General features: G+C 69.8%; 2 protein-coding genes across 8 annotated transcripts; one reads left to right on the forward strand and one right to left on the reverse strand.

The window, feature by feature from the left end:
• Nucleotides 1-13,336, forward strand: DGKQ (diacylglycerol kinase theta). 3 transcript variants are annotated; one of them, XM_084878180.1, is made up of 24 exons: nt 1-405; nt 2,919-2,998; nt 3,630-3,729; nt 4,039-4,124; nt 4,213-4,338; nt 5,568-5,721; nt 5,787-5,855; nt 5,934-6,034; nt 6,269-6,507; nt 6,603-6,693; nt 6,795-6,849; nt 6,924-6,985; nt 7,285-7,435; nt 7,796-7,834; nt 8,207-8,322; nt 9,277-9,428; nt 9,591-9,739; nt 9,849-10,027; nt 10,261-10,361; nt 10,449-10,595; nt 12,180-12,291; nt 12,397-12,549; nt 12,814-13,203; nt 13,234-13,336. In XM_084878180.1, the coding sequence occupies exons 1-23, from the start codon at nt 126-128 to the stop codon at nt 12,925-12,927; spliced, it is 2,856 nt and encodes a 951-aa protein (XP_084734306.1). In that variant the 5' UTR covers nt 1-125; the 3' UTR covers nt 12,928-13,203; nt 13,234-13,336. The 3 variants fall into 3 exon arrangements, with proteins under 3 accessions (XP_084734306.1, XP_084734307.1, XP_084734308.1); XM_084878181.1 differs by having other exon boundaries at nt 9,849-10,003; XM_084878182.1 differs by lacking the exon at nt 5,787-5,855.
• TMEM175 (transmembrane protein 175) lies at nt 13,300-24,467 on the reverse strand. Of its 5 annotated transcripts, none has more exons than XM_084878315.1 (12): nt 24,320-24,466; nt 20,825-20,991; nt 20,520-20,558; nt 18,242-18,336; nt 18,053-18,104; nt 17,865-17,900; nt 17,353-17,436; nt 17,111-17,275; nt 16,212-16,290; nt 15,955-16,090; nt 14,216-14,874; nt 13,300-14,084 (listed from the first exon to the last, which is right to left on the reverse strand). In XM_084878315.1, exons 2-11 carry the CDS (start codon nt 20,981-20,983, stop codon nt 14,220-14,222), a joined length of 1,500 nt encoding a protein of 499 aa, XP_084734441.1. In that variant the 5' UTR covers nt 20,984-20,991; nt 24,320-24,466; the 3' UTR covers nt 13,300-14,084; nt 14,216-14,219. The 5 variants fall into 5 exon arrangements, with proteins under 5 accessions (XP_084734441.1, XP_084734442.1, XP_084734443.1 ...); XM_084878316.1 differs by adding an exon at nt 23,920-24,120 and having other exon boundaries at nt 13,300-14,874; nt 24,320-24,415; XM_084878317.1 differs by having other exon boundaries at nt 13,300-14,874; nt 17,111-17,224; nt 24,320-24,467.
• Between the last annotated feature and the right edge of the window lie 22 nt (nt 24,468-24,489).

A 24,489-nucleotide genomic window follows, 5' to 3' on the forward strand; every position in this document is an offset into this window, starting at 1 on the left:
CGGAGTGCGCGCCTGCGCAGAGGCAGCGGGCGCAGTCGGAAGCCTGGCGGACGGGACCGCGGGGGCGCCGCCGGGACCACGGCCTCCCCGGCCCGCAGCGCGGGTCTGCGCCGCCGGGCTCGGAGATGGCGGCGGCGGGCGAGTCCGGGGCCCGCGCCTGGCTGGGCGGCGGCTCGCCGCGCGCGGGCAGCCCGGCCTCCAGCCCCGACCTGGACCGGGGAGGCCGCGCGCGGCCGGAGCCGGGGTCGGGGTCCGGGCCGGGGTCGGGGCCCGAGCGGGCCGGCGCCAGGTGGCCGGGCGCCGCGGCGCTGGGCCACTCCTTCCGGAAGGTGATGCTCACCAAGCCCACCTTCTGCCACCTCTGCTCCGACTTCATCTGGGGGCTGGCCGGCTTCCTGTGCGACGGTGAGCGCCCGACCCATCGCCGCCCGCCGCCCGCAGCCCCGGGAGGGCGGCCGCCCCGCGCCCCGGTCCTGCGCGCCCGGCCCCCGCGCCCCCGGTCCTGCGCGCCCCGGCCCCGCGCCCTGCTCCCCTAGGTACCCTGCCATGTACCCAGGGCGGCTACCGCGGGGCAGGAACGTGCGGGCCAGACCGCCCCGGGAGGCGGTGAAGACAGCGCTGCTAGGGTTTGGGGCGTCCGTGCCTGCGCCCCTCCGCTAGGACTCCCTGCGGGTCCTCACCTGGGTCCGGACTCAGTGGGGGAGAGTGGGGCCCCGCCTGGGGCAGGACGGGGCGGGGGGGGGCAGGTGCAGCCACTGGGAGCGAGGCCAGCACCGAGCAGCCCACTCCTCCCGCGGGGCTGTCTGGCTCCGGCTCCTGGGCTCTGCTGGCTCCCTCCGCCCCGGGCTGCCTGCTGCCTGCTGCTCGGCCTCGGGTTCGGCTCCGCACAGCCCTCCCCAGGCTGCTGTCCCACCTGCGGCGTGTCCCGACAGGGCTCCCATCCAGCTGCCAAGCGTCTGGGCCAAGGGCCCGCCCTCCTCTGGCTCCTGGGCGGCTGGGGGGTGTGCTTCCAGTCCTGCCCCCTCCCTCAGCCACGTGGGGACAGGGAGACAGGCCTTGGTTCTGGGACAGAGGGCACTGGGCAGGGGTCTGTAGAGCCTCGGCCCCTCACACAGGTCCTTCTGCCAGGTATGTGGCATGGCTGTCCTGACATTCCCCGCCCCGGGGCTGCCCAAGGTGGACAGGCAGGCTGGCACGGGGCGTGTGTGTGTGTGTGTGTGTGACCCCTGGCTTCTCTGTCATATCAGAAACATGGCACTGTCAAGCAGAGGCCTGACCGGGCTGCGGGAGGCGCCCCGCCCCGAGCACCGGGACCTCTGGGTGGGGTGATGGGCGCTATCTCCGGGGCCAGAGCAGGAAGCTGGGCACTGCCTGCTCACAGCACTGCCCTCTGTGGCCCAGCGGGTCGGTGCCGGGAGGGGAAGCTGGTGGGGGCTCACTGCTCTGCCCTGTGTCTCTCCACACCTCTCACCTGAGCCCGGCTGCTTCTGGAATTTTCTGTGAAGCCAGGCCTCGGGCTGCTCCCGTGCGAAGCTTGTCTGCCTCCCTCCGGGGAATGGGTGGACTGGGGCTGCCGGGAGGCCGGGCGGCAGTCTTCCTTCACCTGCCCCTCCCCGGGCCCTTGCAGCCTCGTCCGTCCCATCCTCCCAGAACCCCCCACCAGGCCCCATCCTCACAGGCCCTCTTCTTGAGGTCCCCGCTCCTGTTCGGCTTGGGGTCCATCCCACGCTGAACCGTGGTCTCGCCGGGCCTGTCCAGGATGGGGGCGGGGGGGGGGTTTGGGAGCACAGCACAGCCTGGGTGCTCACTGCTGTTAGCCTCTGGGCCGCCCACCCCTCTGGACGGGCACCGGCAGCCCTCCCAGGCCAGCTGTCCAACAGGCCTCAGTGGTTCTGGTCTCAGGGGGCAGGCACCCATGGGGTGGGGGGTGCCTGGTGTGGTCTCCGCAGGCACACACGGGGTGGGGGGGTGCCTGGTGTGGTCTCGGCAGGCACACACGGGGTGGGGGGTGCCTGGTGTGGTCTCCGCTGGCACACACGGGGTGGAGGGGTGCCTGGTGTGGTCTCCGCTGGCACACACGGGGTGGGGTGCCTGGTGTGGTCTCGGCAGGCACACACGGGGTGGGGGGTGCCTGGCTGTGGTCTCTGCAGGCACACATGGGATGGAGGGGTGCCTGGTGTGGTCTCGGCAGGCACACACGGGGTGGGGGGGTGCCTGGTGTGGTCTCGGCAGGCACACACGGGGTGGGGGGTGCCTGGTGTGGTCTCGGCAGGCACACACGGGGTGGGGGGTGCCTAGTGTGGTCTCGGCAGGCACACACGGGGTGGGGGGTGCCTGGTGTGGTCTCGGCAGGCACACACGGGGTGGGGGGTAACTGGGTGAACACTGTGTGAGGGAAGGCGTCCCTTTCCCAGCCGGTCTGGCGGGTCCCGCCTGTAGGGTTCCCCTCCGCCTGCCTGCCTGCCCTTGCAGAGCAGGGAGCAGAGCTGAGCCTGCGTGTGGGAGGAGGCCCACTCTTGAGGTCCCAGAAATGTCACCCAGGATGGTCAGTCACCAGACCCCTGTCCCCCAATCTGGGCTCTCAGGACAAGGGGTGGGGGGTGGGGTGAGGATCAAGGTGTCCCCCTGTGCTTCTGGGAGGGTGGTCTGTTCCTATGGCTTCCCTCTCCCCATGACCTTGGGGAGTGGGAGAGTATGGGGTGGGGGGAGATGGCGGGGACCACACCCCCACGGTGGGATGGGGCAGGACTGCACAGACTTGCCCAGGCAGGAATTGGCCCATCGGCCAGGGCCGAGGGCATCCACTGTGACGGGCACTGCCCTGCAGAACAGTGGGGTGCCGCTGGCTGAGGCCCCCCATCTGCAGGCCACACCGTGGTCTCTGGTCTCCTGGGCAGCACACGGCTTTGTCCCCACAGCCTGCAACTTCATGTCCCATGAGAAGTGCGTGAGGCAGGTGAAGACCCCGTGCACCAGCGTGGCGCCCAGCCTGGTCCGAGTGCGTATGGATTCCGGGCCGGCGGGCAGTGGGTGGGAGGGGCGTGAGGGCTCTGCGGGCCAGCCCCGGGGCTGGGATGGTCCCCTCCCAGGGCAGTAGCCAGGCCTCACTGCCCTCTGTGCTCACCTGTGTCCTCCGAGTCCCAGTGGCTCCTGCCGGCTGGTGGGCCCTCCTCCATGGGGTTCCTCTGGTTGCCCCAATGCACCACTAGGGAGCGGTCAGTGCCGGCCCCGGGCAGCGGCTGGCCAGGGAAGGACCAGCAGGGTGGCCCCGGCAGTGGGAGCTTCCTGAGGTCGCAGTGGGGCCTGCCCTGGGAGTGGGGAGGGTCAGGGAGGCTTCCCTGCAGACCCCTCACAGCCCCTGGGAAGAGCGTGCAGGAGAATGGGCTGCGGGGGCCAGGCAGGGTGGGCGGTGGGTCTCTCTGGGGTGTGGAGGGGGGGGCTGCGGGGGCCAGGCAGGGTGGGCGGTGGGTCTCTCTGGGGTTTGGAGGGCGGGGGGGGGCTGCGGGGGCCAGGCAGGGTGGGCGGTGGGTCTCTCTGGGGTGTGGAGGGGGGGGGCTCTTGGGTGTGGAGGGCAGGGGGGGGCTGCGTGTCCAGGGGCCCAGCTGGGGCTGAGGCTGTGCCCCCCCCAGGTCCCCGTGGCCCACTGCTTTGGACCCCGCGGGCTCTACAAGCGCAAGTTCTGCGCCGTGTGCCGCCGGAGCCTGGAGGCGCCCGCGCTGCGCTGCGAAGGTACCGCTGCCCGGGCGGCCTGGGGCGGGCGGAGGGGCCTGTGGGAGGTTCGGGTGCTGGAGCTCCGGAGCGAACGGCAGGCTCCGGGCGGAGGGGCCTGTGGGAGCTTCGGGTGCTGGAGCTCCGGGGCGGAGAGGCCTGTGGGAGCTTCGGGTGCTGAAGCTCCCGGGAGGTGCAGGCCGCTGAGGCTGCAGGTGGAGGGTCCGGTTTGGAGAGGGGTGTCCCGGCCCGGCCCCAGGCCCAGGAGGCGTGCCCTCAGCGGGGCGGGCCAGGCCGAGCGGAGAGGCCCTAACCCTGCCCGCCCCGCAGTGTGTGAGCTGCACGTTCACCCGGCCTGTGTGCCCTTCGCCTGCAGCGACTGCCGCCAGTGCCACCGGGACGGGCACCGCGACCACGTGAGCGCCCGGCGGGCGGGGCCGGGGCGGAGGGGGCGGGGCGGGGCGGGCCGCGGGGTGCCCCTGACCCCCCACCTTCCCCCCGCAGGACACGCACCAGCACCACTGGCGGGAGGGGAACCTGCCCTCGGCGGCGCGCTGCGAGGTGTGCCGGAAGGCGTGCGGCTCCTCCGAGGTGCTGTCCGGTCTGCGCTGCGAGTGGTGCGGCGTCCAGGTGGGCCGTGTGGGCTGGAGGGGGGACCGGGGCGGAGGGGGTCCAGAGGGCGGGGACGGGGCGGAGGGGGGAACCCGGGGCAGAGGGGGCTGGAGGGTCGGGACAGGGCAGAGTGGTCCGGAGGGCAGGGACCCGGGCGGAGGGGGGCTGGAGGGGGGGAACCCGGGAGGAGGAGGATGGAGGCGGGGTGGACCCGCTGGAGGGGTGCCACATCCAGGTGGGCGGGGCCAGGGAGTTTCTTCGTTCATTGGAGACCCGGATCTTTTGGAATGGGGATCCCCGTTGTACGGAGAGGCGGGTTCCCTGTGGTGGAGGCGGGGCTCCGTGTGATGGGGGCGGGGCTCCGTGTGGTGGGGGCGGGTTCCCTGTGGTGGAGGCGGGGCTCCGTGGGGGGCGGGGCCCCTTGGTGGTGGAGGCGGGGCTCCCTGTGGTGGGAGCCCTCAGTCCGCATGGGTCCTGCTGGGTCGCTGAGGGAAGCCTGGCCCGGCCCCCGGCAGAGGCGCCCCAACTCCCCGCAGAGGCCCCCCTCCCCCGCGGAGGCCCCCCAACCCCCCGCAGAGGCCCCCCAACCCCTGGCAGAGGACCCTCCCCCGCAGAGGCCCCCCAACCCCCCGCAGAGGCCCCCCAACCCCTGGCAGAGGCCCCTCCCCCGCAGAGGCTCCCCAAACCCCCGCAGAGGCCCCTCCCCCGCAGAGGCCCCCCAAACCCCCGCAGAGGTCCCCTCCCCCGCAGAGGCCCCCCAACCCCTGGCAGAGGCCCCTCCCCCGCAGAGGCCCCTCCCCCGCAGAGGCCCCCCAACCCCTGGCAGAGGCCCCTCCCCCGCAGAGGCTCCCCAAACCCCCGCAGAGGCCCCTCCCCCGCAGAGGCCCCCCAAACCCCCGCAGAGGTCCCCTCCCCCGCAGAGGCCCCCCAACCCCTGGCAGAGGCCCCTCCCCCGCAGAGGCCCCTCCCCCGCAGAGGCCCCCCAACCCCTGGCAGAGGCCCCTCCCCCGCAGAGGCTCCCCAAACCCCCGCAGAGGCCCCTCCCCCGCAGAGGCCCCCCAAACCCCCGCAGAGGTCCCCTCCCCCGCAGAGGCCCCCTCCCCCGCAGAGGCCCCTCCCCCGCAGAGGCCCCCCAAACCCCCGCAGAGGCCCCCTCCCCCGCAGAGGTCCCCTCCCCCGCAGAGGCCCCCTCCCCCGCAGAGGCCCCCTCCCCCGCAGAGGCCCTGCTCACGGTGCGGCGCCCCCAGGTGCACACGGCCTGCTCCTCGGCGCTCGCCCCCGAGTGCACGTTCGGGCAGCTGCGGAGCCTGGTGCTGCCCCCCGCGTGCGTGCGCCTGCTGTCCCGCAGCTTCAGCAAGACGCAGCTCTTCCGCATCTCCGAGCGCGCCTGCCCCGAGCCCGGTGAGTGGTGCGGGCGGGGCGGGGACCGCGGGCTGGACCCCGAGTGAGGCCCTGTGCGCCCGCAGACGCCGGCGACAGCGAGGACGGCAGCGACCCCGTGGGCCCGGGCAGGGAGGTGCCGGCGCCAGAGTCCAGTAGGTGCCCCGCGCCCCCGCTCCCGCCCGCCAGCCCCCCCCCAGCCCGGCCAGGGCTCACCCCGCTTCCTCCGCCAGACAAGCAGGCCCTGAGGATCTTCGACGGCAGCGACGCGGTGCATCGGAACCGCTTCCTGGTGGTCAGCGTGCCCCGACAGGCCTGCAGCGAGGAGGTGCTGGTAAGAGGCCCGGCCCTGGCCCGTGTGGCCCAGTGGCTGGAGCGTCCGTCCTGGGATCGAAGGGTCCTGGGTTCGATTCCCATCCAGGGCATGTACCTGGGTTGCAGGCTTGGGCCCCGCCCCACTCGGGGTGTTTGCGGGAGGAGGCAGCCAATCCACGTGGCTCTCACATCCGCTTTCTCTTCCTCTCCCTCTCCCGTCCACGCTCTCTAAAAACCCACGGTCTGCCCCCAGGAGGCCGCACTGCGGGCCTACCACCTCACCGAGGACCCCCGGGGCTTCGAGCTGCAGGCGCTGCCCTGGCCGCCGCAGGCCGGCTGCTCGGGGGCCGCAGGGAAGGCGGAGAGCGGCAGGACTCCAGAGGAGGAAGGCGGCAGGGGCCCCCGGGCCCGAGAGGCCGCCCCTGAGGCCTGGGTCATCCGCGCCCTCCCTCGAACCCAGGACGTCCTGAAGATCTACCCTGCCTGGCTCAAGTGAGGCCCAGGCTGGGGCACGGAGTCTGCGTGCGGGGGAGGAGGGGTTGGGGGGCTGGGCTGTGTGGCCCCAGCTCCGAGCATGTCCCCTGCAGGGTGGGCGTGGCCTACGTGTCCATTCGCGTGACCCCGGAGAGCACGGCGCGGTCCGTGGTGCAGGAGGTCCTCCCGCTGCTGGGGCGCCAGGTACTGCCCGGTGCCCGCCCCCTGGGGGTGCCCGCCCCGTGGGGGTGCCCCGTGTCCTGGGAGGGGGGGCTGGTCCAGGCCTCACACCTGACTGCCCACAGGCCGAGGGTCCCGAGAGCTTCCAGCTGGAGGAGGTGCTCATGGGCAGCAGGCAAGGTGAGGGCCGGGCCGGGGTCGGGCGGCTGTGGGCTCGGCGCTCGGTGCCGGCTGACGGGGTGCTCCCCCCGCAGTGCAGCGGACGGTGCTGGCGGAGGAGGAGCCTGTGCTTGACCGGCTTCGGGACATCCGGCAGGTCGGTGTGAGTGTGGCCCGGAGCCACTGGTCCCCAGAGAGAGGGCCCCCGGGCTGCCCGGGGGCAGTGACCGTCCAGGCCTCCTCCCAGGCCTGCACGCACGTCTGCTGCCCAACAGAAGGTGGGGTTTCGGGCCACAGCCCCCCGAGGCCCCCAGGGGCCTGCAGTGGGAGCCTGTGTCTTCGTCCTCTCCTCTCCTCTCCTCCCCAGGCCCCCTGTCCCGGTGGGGTGGCCGGGCTGGGCCGGGAGTGGGGTGCTGCCTGCACTGTGCTAAACCCGCCCTGCGCCCCTCCCCCCAGACGTCCCTGTGGCAGATGAGCCAGACGCGCTTCTACGTGGCTGAGCGCAAGGCAGAGGTCCCCCGAGTCTCCCTGTTCGTCGGGGGCCTGCCCCCCGGCCTGTCCCTCCAGGAGTACCGAAGCCTGCTGGACGAGGCTGTGGCCACCAAAGGTGTGACCGCCGGGGCTGGCCTGGGCTGAGCCACCGGGGAGCAGAGGGGCCCCGAGACAGACTCTGGGCTGCTCGGTGGGGCCAGCTCCCCCCCCACCCCGTGGCTGCCACAGCCTTCCCCACCCGGGGTCTCTCCCCTTGGGGCTCAGATCTGACGCCTCCTTTGAGGGGCTCTGAGCCTCCTGGGGCCCAGTCTCTGCTCTAGGCTCTGGGACCGGGAAGCGGGGGGAATGGGGGAGCTGTGCCTGGAGTTGGGGGGGCCCTTCCTGGGGTCGCTGGCTCTGCCACGTGGTGGGCCGTTCCCCTGCACACGGGGCTGGGCTGGCGTGGCCTCTGCCCCTGACCCGCCCGTCTTTGCAGCCGAGCTGGTGACCCTGAGCCACGTGTACTCCTCCCAAGGTGAGCGCCCCGCCCGTCAGCAGGCCGGAAGTCACTCCTGCGGTCAGTAGGCCACGGGAGCCACGGGTGAGGGCGTGTGGTTGGTCCCCTGGCCCTCAGGGTCACGCTTCGCTAAACCGTGACGAGGCCGGAACACTGCCTCCTGCCCCCAGACCCGCGTCCCTGTCACGGGAAGCATCCTGTGCCCAGAAAGGAAGTGGGCCGGGGCGGAGAAGGGGCAGGTAGAGGTGTCCGTCCTGCGTCCCGAGAGCCCCCTCACCTCCAGCACCACCTGGCCGCCGGGAGGCTCCCCGGGTGTGGGCCTGCACCTCTGGGCGCCCTGGGGTGGCGTGCCTGAACCCGCATGGCCGCACTCACGGCCACCTGCCACAGGGGCCGTGGTGCTGGAGGTGGCCTGCTTCGCCGAGGCCGAGCGGCTGTACATGCTGCTGAGGGACACCGCGGTGCACGGCCGGCTGCTGACCGCCCTGGTGCTGCCGGACGTGCTGGTGAGTGGGTCCGGGCCTGGGGGCCGGGCTGCTCTACCGGTCTACTCTATCGCTTGGGCGTCTGCCCCGTACGCCTGACTCACACTCGTGAGGGGCCCCTGTGGACCCAGAGACTTCCCACAGGCCCTCGCCTCTCTGGGTCTCTGGGCCTGGCCCCTGCCTGTGCCCTTGGCCATCTCGGCCAGCAGGTGGCACTCTCTAACCAGAAAGCGTCCTGCAGACCCAGCGCTGCCAGAGGAGGGGTGCCTGGGGGAGGAGGGTCTCAGAGGAGGGTGCCAGGCGCCAGCCTGGGATGGGACGAGGGTGGGCTCCACCATGGGCACAACATGGGTCAGGGCAGGGTGCGGGGTCTCCAGGCGTCGGCAGCCGCCCAGCCCGAGGGTCCCAGGGCAGCAGAATGACAGCTGTGACCTGAGCGTGACCGAGTGGGTGATGCCTCAGGTGCCTGCTGCCCGCCCCCTGCTCAGGACAGGGTGCCCACCAGCCCTGGGCAGAGCTGGCCGGTGCCCGGTGAGCGGAGAAGGGAGCTGCAGGCAGCGCTGTCCTGGGCTACTGTCAGTGCCGCTGTATGTCTCCGCCAGTGGCCACCTCCCTGTGGGGGCTCGGCCTCCTGCCCGCTGTCTCCTGGGCTGGGTGTCCTGACCCTGAGGGTGGTGTGCGGCCTCCCTGTGACCGGGGCTCCTGGGAGGCTCTAGGGGGCCGGGGCCGGGGGCCAGCCTGGCTGTGCGGCCTGGACGAGGCGGTGGGCGAGGTCTCGGGGACGGGTCAGCAGCTGGGCCTCGGCCTGTGAGCTAGAGCCCTGGTGGCCGCTGCCCCCTCTGCCTCCGGGTCCCTAGAGGTCAGGACGAGCCGGATGCTGTGTGTCTCCCGGGGCCTGTCCTGGGAGGGGCCGCTCTGGGTGGGCTCAGGCGGGTGGGGAGACGCCTGCCTGCCGTGACGCGGCCCTGTCTCCAGCACACGAGGCTGCCCCCGGACTGCTGCCCCCTCCTCGTGTTTGTGAACCCCAAGAGTGGAGGCCTCAAGGGCCGAGACCTGCTCTGCAGTTTCCGGAAGCTGCTGAACCCGCACCAGGTCTTCGAGCTGACCAACGGGGGGCCGCTGCCCGGGTGAGTCTGGCGGGGCCGGGGCAGGCCCTGCGAGGGGCTCTCACCCCTGTGTGTGGGCTGGGAGGACAGGCTGGGGCTCGGGGTCTCAGGTGGGGGTGAGCTGCAGCCTGGCCAGCGGCCTGTGGCAGACAGTCCCCCCTCCTTCCCTCTCCCTCCCTCCAGGCTCCACGTGTTCGCCCAGCTGCCCCGGTTCCGGGTGCTGGTGTGCGGAGGGGACGGCACCGTGGGCTGGGTGCTGGCTGCCCTGGAGGAGATGCGGCACCAGCTGGCCTGCCCGGAGCCTGCCGTGGCCATCCTGCCCCTGGGCACAGGTGGGCAGCGTGGGCGTGGCGGCGGGGCCGGAGTCCCTCCTCCCGTCCTGTCCGTGGGCCGGGCGGGGGACGGGGAGGAGTCCGGGAGTCAGGCCGCCTCTCGCCTCAGGGAATGACCTGGGCCGGGTCCTCCGCTGGGGCCCGGGCTACAGCGGCGAGGACCCGCTCTCGGTGCTGGTGTCGGTGGACGAGGCAGACGCTGTGCTGGTGGACCGCTGGACCATCCTCCTGGACGCGCACGAGGCCGGCGGCGCCGAGAACGGGGTGGCCGACCTGGAGCCCCCCAAGGTGCGGCGTCCGGGGGCGCGTGGTGGCCAGGGCCCCGGGGCCCCTCCCCAGCCAGCCCCCGTCGGGAAGGGGAACTGAGGCTGGGGCAGTGACCGCCAGCAGTGCCGTGGGGTCCTCGCCGGTGCCGGCAGCCACCAAGCAGGCCTCCGCGGAGGGGCAGCTCTCAGCACACGGGGCCGTGGGGTTGGAGTGGGGGCGGGGGGCTGCCCAGCCATGGAGCCGTCTGCCCTCAGATCGTGCAGATGAGCAACTACTGTGGGATCGGCATCGACGCCGAGCTCAGCCTGGACTTCCACCAGGCGCGCGAGGAGGAGCCCAGCAAGTTCACGAGCAGGTGGCCGGCCGCCCGGGGGGGCCGGGAGGTGCCGGCGGGGCTGCCCGAGCCGGCCCAGGCCCCGTACCAGCAGGGTGTCCCCGGCAGGTTCCACAACAAGGGCGTGTACGTGCGCGTGGGGCTGCAGCGGATGAGCCAGGCACGCGGGCTGCACAAGGAGATCCGGCTGCAGGTGGAGCAGCAGGAGGTGGAGCTGCCCAGCATCGAGGGCCTCATCTTCATCAACATCCCCAGGTGCGGGGGCGGGGGTGCTGCCCCGCAGCGGGCTCGGCTCCCTGCCGCTGGTTCTGGCTCGGACCGGGGCCCAGGCAGCCTGCACCCTCACCCATGCACCCCTCCCTCTCTGCACAGCTGGGGCTCGGCTCCCTGCCGCTGGTTCTGGCTCGGACCGGGGCCCAGGCAGCCTGCACCCTCACCCATGCACCCCTCCCTCTCTGCACAGCTGGGGCTCGGCTCCCGGTGGTTCTGGCTAGGCTGGGGCCCAGGCAGCCTGCACCCTCACCCATGCACCCCTCTCTCTCTGCACAGCTGGGGCTCAGCTCCCACTGGTTCTGGCTAGGCCGGGGCCCAGGCAGCCTGCACCCTCACCCATGCACCCCTCCCTCTCTGCACAGCTGGGGCTCAGCTCCCACTGGTTCTGGCTAGGCCGGGGCCCAGGCAGCCTGCACCCTCACCCATGCACCCCTCCCCCTCTGCACAGCTGGGGCTCGGCTCCCGGTGGTTCTGGCTAGGCTGGGGCCCAGGCAGCCTGCACCCTCACCCATGCACCCCTCTCTCTCTGCACAGCTGGGGCTCAGCTCCCACTGGTTCTGGCTAGGCCGGGGCCCAGGCAGCCTGCACCCTCACCCATGCACCCCTCCCTCTCTGCACAGCTGGGGCTCAGCTCCCACTGGTTCTGGCTAGGCCGGGGCCCAGGCAGCCTGCACCCTCACCCATGCACCCCTCCCCCTCTGCACAGCTGGGGCTCGGCTCCCGGTGGTTCTGGCTAGGCCGGGGCCCAGGCAGCCTGCACCCTCACCCATGCACCCCTCCCCCTCTGCACAGCTGGAGCTCAGCTCCCGGTGGTTCTGGCTAGGCCGGGGCCCAGGCAGCCTGCACCCTCACCCATGCACCCCTCCCTCTCTGCACAGCTGGGGCTCAGCTCCCGGTGGTTCTGGCTAGGCCGGGGCCCAGGCAGCCTGCACCCTCACCCATGCACCCCTCCCCCTCTGCACAGCTGGGGCTCGGCTCCCACTGGTTCTGGCTAGGCCGGGGCCCAGGCAGCCTGCACCCTCACCCATGCACCCCTCCCCGTCTGCACAGCTGGGGCTCAGCTCCCACTGGTTCTGGCTAGACGGGGGCCCAGGCAGCCTGCACCCTCACCCATGCACCCCTCCCTCTCTGCACAGCTGGGGCTCGGCTCCCGGTGGTTCTGGCTAGGCCAGGGCCCAGGCAGCCTGCACCCTCACCCATGCACCCCTCCCTCTCTGCACAGCTGGGGCTCGGCTCCCACTGGTTCTGGCTAGGCCGGGGCCCAGGCAGCCTGCACCCTCACCCATGCACCCCTCCCTCTCTGCACAGCTGGGGCTCGGCTCCCACTGGTTCTGGCTAGACGGGGGCCCAGGCAGCCTGCACCCTCACCCATGCACCCCTCCCTCTCTGCACAGCTGGGGCTCGGCTCCCGGTGGTTCTGGCTAGGCCGGGGCCCAGGCAGCCTGCACCCTCACCCATGCACCCCTCCCTCTCTGCACAGCTGGGGCTCGGCTCCCACTGGTTCTGGCTAGGCCGGGGCCCAGGCAGCCTGCACCCTCACCTGTGCACCCCTCCCTCTCTGCACAGCTGGGGCTCCGGGGCTGACCTGTGGGGTTCCGACAGCGACGCGAGGTTTGAGAAGCCTCGGATGGACGACGGGCTGCTGGAGGTGGTGGGGGTGACGGGCGTCATGCACATGGTGAGTATGGGGGTGACAGGCGTCATGCACATGGGGGAGGGCCGGGGGGGGGGCCCAGGTGCTGCCGCCCGGTGCTGAGACGCCTGGCGCCCCCCCCCCCCCCAGGGCCAGGTCCAGGGCGGGCTGCGCTCCGGCATCCGCATCGCCCAAGGGGCCTACTTCCGGGTCACCCTCCTCAAGGCCACGCCCGTGCAGGTGGACGGGGAGCCCTGGGTCCAGGCTCCCGGCCACATGATCATCTCGGCCGTGGGCCCGAAGGTGAGTCGTGGGGGCACCGGGTAGGCTGGCAGGCGCGGCAGGAGGGCACGGGGTCCGGAGGGGCGAGGCGGCCCTTGAGAGCACCTGCCTCTCTGGACACGAGCCCCTGGAGGGGCGTCTGCTGGGCCGTGGAGGGGCTTGAGCCCCAGCCCCACAGGCCACACCACGTGGCCCCACTCCTTGCCCTCCTGTGAAATGGGTTCTCGGGCCCTTGGCTGGTGGCCGGCAGCAACTTGCCCTCTGACCCCACCTGCCCTCTGACAGGTCCACATGCTCAGGAAGGCCAAGCAGAAGCCCAAGAAGGCCGGGACCCCCAAGGACGCCCGAGCGGAGGAGGGGCCCGCCCCCGAGGTGGGCCCCAAGGAGAGGCGGCGCTGAGCAGCCCAGCGGCAGGCAGTGGATGGACGTGTCTGCAGCCCTGACCTTGGGGTGCCTCCCCACACCCTGCCTCCCAACCGGCAGCCGGTGGGCAGGGCTCCGCGGCCTGAGCGCTGCGCCCGGGCCTCCTGTCCTGGGTGGTCCCAGGAGCTCCTGGAGCAGCGGCCCTGAGGGTCCTGTGTGCCCGGCAGAGACGTGGGCGGCCTGACCTGAGGCCGGGAGTGGCGATACACCGCACAGGAGGCAGGGGGCTGGCCCCTTCTGGAGGGCGGCGAGGTGCCTAGAGGCGGTGGGAAGGGCGGGAAGCAGTGCCTGATGGGACCAGAGCCGCATGGACCTGTGCCCAGGCCCAGAGAATAGAGACGGGAGACATGGAGGAACCAGCTTTAGTCGCCACGGACACTGCACTTTGTGTTGTTTGCCAACGAAGGACATGGACACAGAGGCCCAGCGGGGGCGTAGCTGCTGGGTCTGGGCCCCCCCGAGGCCCGGAGGGGGACCCACCAACCATGCCCTTCCCACCGCCCGGCCCAGCACCGAGCCCTTTGCTGCTATCTGCCCTGAGGTTTGGCTCAGCCTTAGACACCCCCCCCCCAGCTTCTGCCAAAGCCGCACCCACATGCACTGAGCAACCTTCGTCCGTGTGTCCGTCTGTGCCCCCGCCCCCCGCCCTGTCCTGTGCGTCCCCTCTGCCTGCGGCGCTGCTGTGCCTAAGCCGCGGGCGGGGGCTGTCCTGTGTCTACGTGCGTCTGTGCCGAGGTGTCTGTGGCTTTGCACTGGTGCCCGCTGTGCCACACACGACCTGCAGCCCCGACCGGGGAGGCACAATACAGTCTGGCACGGCCTCCCTCGCCTCCCGCCTGTCTCTGTGTCAGAACCTCCGTGGGGAGGGTGGGGAGGGCCGGGCCACGGGGTCCCAGGACGACCTGCCTGACCCCGAGGACCCAGGGCCACCGCACACCCACCTGCCCCACAACCACCCGACTGCCAGCCCCGTGCAGCCGCCCGAGCCCCTGGGCCCAGGACACAGAGGGGCTTGTGAGTTCCAGTGGGGGCGGTGCTGGCAGGGGGCGGGCAGCAGGGGGGCCTCGGGTCCGCGGCGTCCCAGGGGACACAGTGCTAGCAGGGGGGTCCGTGGCGTCCCAGGGGACACAGTGCTAGCAGGGGGGGTCCACGGCGTCCCAGGGGTCACAGTGCTAGCAGGGGGCGGCAGCAGGGGGGCCCTTGGGTCTGCGGCATCCCAGGGGACACAGTGCTAGCAGGGGGTCCGCGGCGTCCCGGGGGACACAGTGCTAGCAGGAGGCGGGCAGCAGGGGGGCCCTCGGGTCCGCGGCGTCCCGGGGGGGCGGGGCCAGGCGCCGCAGGGCCCGCAGGAGGGCCAGCGCCAGGCGCACGAGCAGCCGCAGCAGCAGGAAGGCGAAGGGCACGGCGATCTGCATGCTGTGGAAGATGGCCGTGCTGAACCTGCTCAGCACGCAGGTGAGGGCGAAGGCCAGCAGGCTGGCGCAGGGGTAGAGCGCCAGCTTGGCGCACATGAAGGCGTGCTCGCGGCCCCCGAAGCGGGCGGCGGGCCGCAGCGTCTCGGCCTGGTGCAGCAGGGCGGCCGTCCACATGGCCAGCTGGAAGAGGCCGGCGAAGAAGATGATGGCGCAGCTGACCCGCACGCTCTCCAGCTCGTCGCGCGGCCGCCGGGCGAGGGCCGAGGTCTGCTGGTAGGCCAGGGGCAGGCCGCCCACGAAGGCCAGCGAGAGCGTGTTGAGCAGCCCCATGGACTGCGTGGCCTTGCGCACGTGCAGGAAGAGCGAGTGGTGGGCGAACCAGAGCAGCCCCACGGTGGCGAAGGAGCCGAAGTAGGCCAGGAACTGCGGCCCGTCCACGCTCAGCGCGGCCACCAGGCTGCCCTGGAACTTCTCCTCCACGTCCTTGGGGTCTGGGACGTTGTCCTCGCTGGGGGGGGGGACAGACGGCACCTGAGGAGCGGAGCCTGGTGCAGGCGTGGCCCGCGCCCGCCCCCAGGCTGCCGTCCGCCCCGGAACGCCAGGCAAGCGGGCGGACTTTCGGAACATGAAGTTCGTCTTATCCCCCATCAGGGCTCAGGACGGGCCGAGCGGAGGCCTCTGGGCTGCCTGACCAGCCTCCGGCAGTGCCTGTCCACTGGGGGCACAGATCGCAGACGGGAGGGTAAGGGGCGACTCTAACCCCGAGGCCTGGGGGCGCTGCCCGCGGGCGCAGCCGGGAGCCTGTGCAGCTCTGGTCCCCGGTGAGGCCCGGACGCCCGCAGGGCAGCTGCACGTCAGCGGCAGGAGGAAGCGGACACAGAGCCCAGGGGACCCTGAGGCCTCAGGGCCCGGAGGGTAGAGAAACAATAACGTCCCAGCGCTGGCTGTGCACACATCGCGCACCGAGGGCCGCGCCGGCCAGCGGCCACTTCGGAAGCTTAAGTCTAGGCCTCAGAGATCGGCACCAGCAGACACACACTCCCGATTTTAAAAACTTCTAAGTTCCAGTGAAAAGAGTTACCCGGAGAGAATCAGACTTCAGGCTGACAGACACACAGGGAATCAGGGTTCTAACACATCAGTGAAATAGGATGTGCTGAGACTCAACAAGGAGCACAGGGCTGAAAAACCGAGGGAGGCCTGGCCAGTGTGCACAGTGGTCAGCGCTGCCCCACACCAAAGGGTTGTGGGCTCAATTCCTGATCGAGGGCACGTACCTGGGTTTCAGGTTTGATCCCGCCCGTTCTGGGCATGTGCACGAGGCAACCAATCGATGTGTCGCCCTCACATCCATGTTTCTCTCTCTCCCCCTCCCTCCCACCCTAAAAATCCATGGGAGAAACATCCCTGGGGGGGGGGGTTTTGAACAAAAACCAGAGGGAGGCTGGCGGGAAGCAGACAGCCTTGGGAGTAGAAGCATGACCCGAGGCGGCCAGGTGGGGATTCCCCCGGGGCTGAGGACCCACCAGAGGCACTTCCCGGACAGGCAGCCCACCCAGAGGCCAGGGGGACCCAGCAGGAGCCTCACCAGATGTCCAGAATGAGCAGCGTGGCCACGATGGCGTAGACCCCGTCGCTGAAGGCCTCCACCCGCTCTTTGCTGAGCGGCTCCTGCAGGTCGAAGGTGAAGAACTCCACGCTGGAGGCTGGGGGCTCCCGGGGGCCTGTGTGTGGCAGGAGGAGCTCACACCCCCGCGGACCCTCCGACCTCTTCCCCGGGGGCCGGGAGCAGGCAGGCGGGAGGGGCCCCAGGGCGCCTGGCGCGGGGCCGGCGGGCGGACGCACCCAGGAGCCTGGCTCGACACCAGCCGGCCGCCTTGCTGGCGTAGGGGAGGAACACGACTGTCGCCATCAGCAGGTACGACTGTGAGACACGGACACGTCAGCTCTGCTCTGGGGGCAGCACCGCAGCGGCTCAGGGAGGGAGCAACGCCCACCAGCCACGTCTGACAGACCAGCCACGTCTGACAGACCAGCCACGTCTGACTGACCAGCCACGTCCGGCTCCTCTCAGCAGGGAGTCGGGGCCGCCCCGCCCCAGAAGGCGGCTCAGCACCCCACAGGCAGGCGCGGGACCCAGGCCACAGCGAGCTCCCCCCGCCCGCGTACCCCCAGGACAGCCACCCTCCCGCCGACACCGTGCTGAGAGGGGAGGGCGCGGGAACGCATGCAGAGGCAGGAACGCCCGAAGGTGCAGCGCTGTGGCCAAGGAGCCCCACCCCACACCCACCCCCGACGGGCACTCCCGCCTGAGCATCGCCTGGGAGGGAACTCGGTGGCCGAGCCCAGGGAGCCCAGGGAGGAGGGACGGCCAAGTGCACGGCCCCCTGGCACCAGGGTCCATCCTGGGGGACGAGCCAGGGCACCTGACACCTGGGGGGGCCTGGCTGACACGAGCCGAGGGAGGCAGCGGCACACACTCACACGCCACCTCCTGCGGCTGGGCCCTCCCCTCCACACACAGGGGGTGTCACCCTCCCCTCCGCCTTCCCCCGCTCACCCCTGCCCCCACCCCGCCCCTGCTCACCTCCCCTTCCCCGTTCTCCACCCCATCTCACCCCCTGCCCAGCTCACCGCCCCCTCCTCACCCCCCTCCTTACCACCACCCTCCCCCGCTCTCCACCCCCTCTCCCCCCCGCGCCCCCCCCCCCCCGCCCCGCCACACTCTCCCCCCCCCCGCTCACCACCGGGTAGAAGAACAGGGAGAAGCCTGCGGCCAGGAAGCACAGAGCGGGGCCTCGGAGGACGATGTGCAGGATGTGCCTCCGGTAGAGGCCCCGGTGGGTGGAACACCCGATCTGGGGGTTCAGGAGGTGGGGCAGGCGGAAGGCATACACCACGATCAGCGCCTGTGGGAGAGGGGGCTGCAGGGCCAGCAGAGCCGGGGCCTCGAGGGCAGGCTCTGCTGTGGGAGCCGGGCGCCTACCTGCACAGCCCCGATGGCGATGACGCAGGCACAGAACAGGAAGATGCCGAGCGGCACCTCCGGGAAGGCCACCATCAGGGAAAACTGCAGCCAAACACAGAGCAGCCTGCAGCCCGTCCGCCGGCCTGCCCACCGGTGGCAAGTCCCTCGGACGCTCGGCCCTCAGCGCTGAGACAGGCCCTGCCCGCAGCACGGCCCTCCGCCAGGGGCAGGGGGCGGCAGGCGGGGTGGGGAGCCACGGGCTGGGCATGGGCTGGGAGTACCAGTAAGCGGGGAGGGGCACCCCGCATCGGCCTTGGAGGCCCAGGCACATCCCTGCCCCGCAGGCTGCTAGGGCCCCTGGGGTGCCCCTCCTCCACACGCCTGCACACCGGGTGCCCCCTCCCAGGCAGAGGCCTCCAGCCGCCCCCAGCCTCCTCTCCTCCTCGGCTGCACCCCCGCGGGGCTGAGGTTCTGAGATGGAGCATCTTGGGTCCTGAGTCCCCCCCAGGCTGGACGCGGCCCGTACTCACCGTGAAGGGCAGGAAGGTGATGGTCATCATGCAGGCCTGGGGCGGGGCGGGGCGGGGTCAGGAGGGAGGGTGCGGGCACCCATCTCCTTAGGGCGGGGTGGGGGGACGGGCTGTGAGGGGCGCCTTCACTCGTCCTCGGAGGGAGGAGCCCACGCAGCCACGTCCCCTCGGCGGCGGCGGACACTCACCAGGTTGAGCAAGGCCAGCGTGTCGTCTATCTTCCCCACCACCTGGAACAGCCTGAGCGGGGAGAGGGCCGGACGGGCGGTCAGCAGGGTCCGCAGCCCCAGCACCACGGCAGCACCATCACGGCCGGTGCCGTGTGCGGAGGCCGGAAAAGATCTCCGCCCGGGGAAGCCGCGGCCGGCCCGGCCCACCTGGTGTGAGCTGCCCAGGCCACGGTCACGATGAGGAACGTCATCAGGTAGACGGCGATCCTGGTCGCGAGGAGCCTCTGGATGCTTCGGTCAAACTGCGGACAGAGCGGCGTCCGGTCAGGGTCAGGGGCCAGGCGGCTGCACTGACCCCAGCATGGCGGGTGCCCCCAGGGCAGGGGACAGGCGCTGGCCGCCCCGTCAGTGTGACTGCTGCTGCCCAGGCAGACCCACTGCCCTCCTAGTGACCTCTCACCCGAACCCCGGGAGGAAAAGCCACAGCCAGCACCCACGGCATGTGGCATCCAGGCCACGTGCATGGCTGGGACCAGACCACGGCCGTGCGGGGTCCTCACCCCTCAGCTGAGAGGATACCACCGGTGGCACGGGAGGACACACCCAGGACCTTCCAGTGGCTTCTCAGGTCCAGCTCCTGACTGTGCTATTTACCCCACAGAGCAGACACGCTGCACGCTGGCTGCCCACGGGGATTCTGCCACGGGGACTCTGCTCACGGGAACCCAGCTGGCTGCTCACAGGGACCCTGCTCACAGGCACCCTGTCCACAGGGACTCTGCCCACGGGGACCCTGCCCATGGGGACTCTGCCCACAGGGACCCTGCCCACGGGGACTCTGCCCACAGGGACCCTGCCCACGGGGACCCTGCTGGCTGCCCAGGGGGACTCGGCCTTAGGAAGAGCACCCTTTCCACTCTGTCTTTCAGGCCATCACCATTAGGCCCTCACTCGATGAGAACCTAGAGCAGGGACCCGACGCCCTCCCTGCCAGGCTGTCCTAGGCTCCCCGCACCCCCCACAGCCTGTCCTAGGCTCCCCACGCCACCCCCCAGCCTGTCCTAGGCTCCCCGCACCCCCCCAGCCTGTCCTAGGCTCCCAGCACCCCCCCCCCCAGCCTGTCCTAGGCTCCCCGCACCCCCCCAGCCTGTCCTAGGCTCCCAGCACCCCCCCCCCAGCCTGTCCTAGGCTCCCCGAACCCCCCCCCCAGCCTGTCCTAGGCTCCCCGCACCCCCCCAGCCTGTCCTAGGCTCCCCACGTCCCCCCCAGCCTGTCCTAGGCTCCCCGTGTCCCCCCCAGCCTGTCCTAGGCTCCCCGCACCCCCCCAGCCTGTCCTAGGCTCCCCGCACCCCCCCCAGCCTGTCCTAGGCTCCCCGCACCCCCCCCCCAGCCTGTCCTAGGCTCCCCGCACCCCCCCAGCCTGTCCTAGGCTCCCCGCACCCCCCCCCCCAGCCTGTCCTAGGCTCCCCGCACCCCCCCAGCCTGTCCTAGGCTCCCCGCACCCCCCCCAGCCTGTCCTAGGCTCCCCGCACCACCCCCCCAGCCTGTCCTAGGCTCCCCGCGTCCCCCCAGCCTGTCCTAGGCTCCCCATGTCCCCCCCCCCAGCCTGTCCTAGGCTCCCCGCACCCCCCCCCAGCCTGTCCTAGGCTCCCCACGTCGCCCCCCCCAGCCTGTCCTAGGCTCCCCGCACCCCCCCAGCCTGTCCTAGGCTCCCCGCACCCCCCCCCAGCCTGTCCTAGGCTCCCCGCACCCCCCCAGCCTGTCCTAGGCTCCCCACGTCGCCCCCCCCCAGCCTGTCCTAGGCTCCCCATGTCCCCCCCCCAGCCTGTCCTAGGCTCCCCACGTCCCCCCCCCAGCCTGTCCTAGGCTCCCCATGTCCCCCCCGAGCCTGTCCTAGGCTCCCCGCACCCCCCCAGCCTGTCCTAGGCTCCCCACGTCCCCCCCAGCCTGTCCTAGGCTCCCCGTGTCCCCCCCAGCCTGTCCTAGGCTCCCAGCACCCCCCCCCAGCCTGTCCTAGGCTCCCCGCACCCCCCCAGCCTGTCCTAGGCTCCCCGCACCCCCCCCAGCCTGTCCTAGGCTCCCCGCGTCCCCCCCCAGCCTGTCCTAGGCTCCCCGCACCCCCCCCAGCCTGTCCTAGGCTCCCCGTGTCCCCCCAGCCTGTCCTAGGCTCCCCGCACCCCCCCAGCCTGTCCTAGGCTCCCCGCACCCCCCCCCAGCCTGTCCTAGGCTCCCCGCACCCCCCCCCAGCCTGTCCTAGGCTCCCCGCACCCCCCCAGCCTGTCCTAGGCTCCCCGCACCCCCCCAGCCTGTCCTAGGCTCCCCGCACCCCCCCCCAGCCTGTCATAGGCTCCCCGCACCCCCCCCCAGCCTGTCCTAGGCTCCCCGCGTCCCCCCCCCAGCCTGTCCTAGGCTCCCCGTGTCCCCGCACAGCCACGTACTGGAGTGGACCTCCCCGCACCAGACGCTCTAGACTGAGCCCACGTACCTGCTCGGGGGAGATCTCCGTGTGGGTCACAGGCAGGATCTACCAACACACACAAAGGAACAGAGGGCTGTGTCTCCCGGGCTGGGCGCTCACTGGTATGGGGGTTTGGTCCCTGCTGGGCTGCTCCCCTCCACCTTCCCCCTCCTCCCCACCCCTTCCCTCCCCCCACAGCTGTCTGAGGGGCTGGGAGCCCAGGATGCTGCTGAGGTGGGCCAGCCTCCACCCAAAGGCGGCCGGGCGGGTGAGGCTGGTCCCGTGGGAGTGGCTCTGGGTGGGGCAGGCTCGGAGCTGGGCGCCCCCCGGACCATGACGGTGGCGATGATGGACAGCAGCGCGTCGCTGAAGCTGAGCATGCGGTGGGAGTGCTGGGTCCCGTCGTCGTCGGCCGCGTCCTCGTCCCCCGTGGCGGCCGTGGAGTCTCCCTGCACGCTGAGGGCCGGCTCCGGGGCCTGAGAGCCGGACATGGCGGGGCCTGGGAAGAGGCCGGGCCTGAGCCTGCTGAGTGCTCCTGGGCCTGCCCGCTGGCCGGCAGTGAGCCCCGCAGGGTCCCTCGGCCGTGCCGGGGGCAGCAGCATGCAGATCCACACCGCGCTGGGCTCAGCAGCAAACGCCCCAAACCTCTAAAGCAGTGTTTCCCAACCTTCTCTCATGATGAGAATCACCTGGTGGAGTTGTTAAAACACAGATTCCTGAATCCCAACTAAGAAGTGCTAAACTAGAATTTTTGGGAACATATAGGTAAAATTGTATACTTAACTAGTGCTCTAAGACAGATGTTATATACAGAGCACTAAGTTAGGTATGCAATTTTACCTATATGTTCTCAAAAATTCTAGTTTAGCACTTCTTAGTTGGGATTCAGGAATCTGTGTTTTAACAACTCCACCAGGTGATTCTCATCATGAGAGAAGGTTGGGAAACACTGCTCTAAAGGGAGCAAACGTTAAACCCCAAAGGGACTCAGGAAGGGCTGTGGACTGCCAGTGGGTGTGGTGCAGTGGCTGGCGCATCGGCACCAAAGGGTCACAGGTTCAATTCCTGGTCAAGGGCACATTGCAGGTTTGATCCCCAGCAACCAATCAATGATGTGTCTCTCTCACATCAATGTTTCTCTGTCTTTTTCTCCGCCCCCCTTACTTCCTTTCCTTCCACTCTGAGTGTGTCCCTGAAGAGTCACATGCGGAAGGAAGCCCTGGCCCGCTGGCTGGAGGGGCAGGGAGTGGGTTAGATGAGGCCGAGGGTGGGGCCGTGATGGGCTCGGGGCCCTGGTGAGCAGAGACCGGCCCCGCTCTCGCTGTGAGGACGGTGACAGCCCGAGGCCAGCGAGCGGCCCTCCCCGAAAACGGACTTGGCTGCCACCCGGTCGCAGACGCCCGGGTAAGTTCCCGTCTGTGGTACGTTGCTCTGGTGGCCGAGTGAGATAGAAGTGACGATGGATGAAGCAGAGCCACGTGAATAAAACTCAGAAACGATGCTGGAGGAACAATCAAATTGCCCAACGATACAGGGTCGGGCCACTGATGTGAACGTTCACACAAAACCACCACCCACCTCCCTCCCGGCTCACACACGGCGAGAACACAACACGAGTGAGAACACCCACCCCTCAGGACCTGGCGGGCGGGGGGGGCCCGGGCGGTAGCCGTCTCTCCTCCTCACTTTGCTCACTGCTCTAGGGCTTAAGAGCTCTGACAAGTGCAGGACCTCCGGGACACAACAGGAACCGAGGGACGTCTCGTGGTTACCACAACCACACCGGTCTGTCCCCGAGCAGTCCCTTTGTGGCCAGGCCTTCCCCCACCGCTAACCCCGGCCACCACTAAGTTTCCTATGTTTGTTTAAAAGATATTTTTATTGGCTTCAGAGAGGAAGGGGGAGGGAGAGAGAGAGACACATCAATAATGAGAATCATGAATCGGCAGCCTCCTGCACATCCCTATTGGGGATTGAGCCCGCAACCCAGGCACCCATTAATGACCCGGAACTGAACCATGACACTCAACCACAGAGCCACCAGCCGGGCTCACTAAGGCAGCTGCTGTCGTCGTGTCTTTTCCACATCGTCCCACAGGTGGGCTTTTCCCACGGCACCCCCTGAGCCTGGCTTCCCTCACCTAGGATGAGGCCTCTGAGATCGTGAGTGTTTTGTGCGTACTCATGTTTTCTCTGTGCAGTGAAGTGCGGGTGTGGATGGGCCTGTATGCTTCCCCGTTCACCAGCTGTGAAATACGGGTTGTGCTCAGTTTGGGGCAGTTATGAATGGAGCCGCACCCCTGCTCGCAGCAGCATTACTCACAGCAGCTAACGGTGGAGGCGACCCAGCGGTCCACCTGCAGGTGAACGGTCAGCAAACACGTCCATCCGTAGAGCAGGATGCTGTGCAGCCTTAAAAGGGCGGGAAATCCCACACATGCGGCAGCACGGATGGGCCCCGAGGTTACCATGCTCGACAGTGACGTGGGTGGTCACCAAGGATAGGCGCTGTGTGACCTCACTTCCACGAGGTCCCAGAGTGGTCAGGACCAGACAGAGAGCAGAGGGTGGGAGCCAGGCACCCCGGCCCCTGTACTCCGTTTTCCAGACAAGGGCACTGGCTGGGAAAGCCCTGGGACCCGTGTGCCATGCTAGCTCAGGGGCTGACCTTGGCCAAGTAATGACATTGTTGAGTATGTTTTCTCACCCCCAAAAAGGGATAACCAGACTGTGCCTTCTTCTCCTGGGTACCCTAGGGTGGTAGAGAAGGATGTGTGAGCATCCATGCGCTGGGCAAACTAGGCTACTGTTACTATTAAGATGGCAACAGCCCTGACCAGTGTGGCTCAGTGGATAGAGCGTCGGCCTGCGGACTGAAGGGTCCTGGGTTCAATTCCTGATAAAGGGCATGTACCTTGGTTGTGGGCACATCCCCAGTGGGGGGTGTGCAAGAGGCAGCTGATCGATGACTCTGTCTCATTGATGTTTCTAGCTCTCTATCCCTCTCCCTTCCTCTCTGTAAAAAATCAATAAGATATATATTTTCAAAAAAGATGGCAACAAAGCCACCTGTCTGGAAAGCGCTCTGAGAACTGAGCATTAGGGGAGGATGGCCTTTCGTGTGCATTTTTTCGGTTTGAGACCGAATACTCCTGTGGAGGGGTTGCGGCCTCAGGTGCCGACTGCACCCGCCAGGTACAGACAGACACCAGCCACGAGGTTGGTGAATGACCGTATGCCCTGAGGGGGCGGCTCAGGTGATGGGTGACACGTGGGGTTCTGGGTGTGATGTTGCCACAGAAACTGGGAAACTGGGTGTTTAAGGTTTTCAGCCTTTAGTAACAACCAGTTCTTAAAAACAACCCCACTTATGTGCCCGCCAGCCCCACAAGCCAGGGCCTTCCAAGGGGCAGCGAGTCTTACTCACTCAAGCTGCAGGGGCTGTGGGTCGCTGCGAGGCTCAAGCTCCCCAGCTGCCAAAACCGGTCAAGGGCATGTACCTTGGTTGCAGGCACATCCCCAGCAAGGGGGGGGGAGGGGGGAGGGAGCGGGGGAGTGTGTGCAGGAGGCAGCTGATCGATGATTCTGTCATCGATGTTTCTAACTCTCTATCCCTCTCCCTTCCTCTCTGTAAAAAATCAATAAAATTTATTTTAAAAATAAAATAAAGCTCCCCAGCTGTCACTGCTCCCCCTGGCCCCCCGCAGGCAGAGGCCGCCCGCCGCACACACAGCCCGCTCCCCCGGGCCTGGCGGGGCACCGGACCGCCGGCCTCCGCAGACTCGACCCCCAGGGGAACCCCCGGGGCTGAAGGGCAGCCGGACTACCTGGGCGGGAGTCCCCGGGGCCACCGCTCGGAGCGTCCGTGCCGCGATCACTGGCGAGCTAGGAACTCCACAGCCGGAAGTCCTCTGCGAGGCCGGCGCCGCCGCGCATGCGCAACCCGCACCTAGGGCTCCGCACAGGCGCCGTCGCCCGGCGGGGGCGGAAGTGAGAC

This window comes from Pipistrellus hanaki, assembly GCF_964339955.1.
Source record: "Pipistrellus hanaki genome assembly, chromosome: 1".
Lineage (NCBI taxonomy): Eukaryota > Metazoa > Chordata > Mammalia > Chiroptera > Vespertilionidae > Pipistrellus > Pipistrellus hanaki.

Excerpts from the sequence above, each read along its gene's own strand:
- DGKQ (XM_084878180.1), top strand. The coding sequence starts at position 126 with ATGGCGGCGGCGGGCGAGTCCGGGGCCCGCGCCTGGCTGGGCGGCGGC. Across the intron at positions 5,856-5,933 it reads GGTGCCGGCGCCAGAGTCCA|ACAAGCAGGCCCTGAGGATC; the intron begins GTAGGTGCCCCG and ends TTCCTCCGCCAG. Across the intron at positions 8,323-9,276 it reads TGGTGCTGCCGGACGTGCTG|CACACGAGGCTGCCCCCGGA; the intron begins GTGAGTGGGTCC and ends CCCTGTCTCCAG.
- TMEM175 (XM_084878315.1), bottom strand. The coding sequence starts at position 20,983 with ATGTCCGGCTCTCAGGCCCCGGAGCCGGCCCTCAGCGTGCAGGGAGAC. Across the intron at positions 20,559-20,824 it reads CCATCATCGCCACCGTCATG|ATCCTGCCTGTGACCCACAC; the intron begins GTCCGGGGGGCG and ends GTGTGTTGGTAG. Across the intron at positions 14,875-15,954 it reads CTGCTCATTCTGGACATCTG|CGAGGACAACGTCCCAGACC; the intron begins GTGAGGCTCCTG and ends CCCCCCCCCCAG.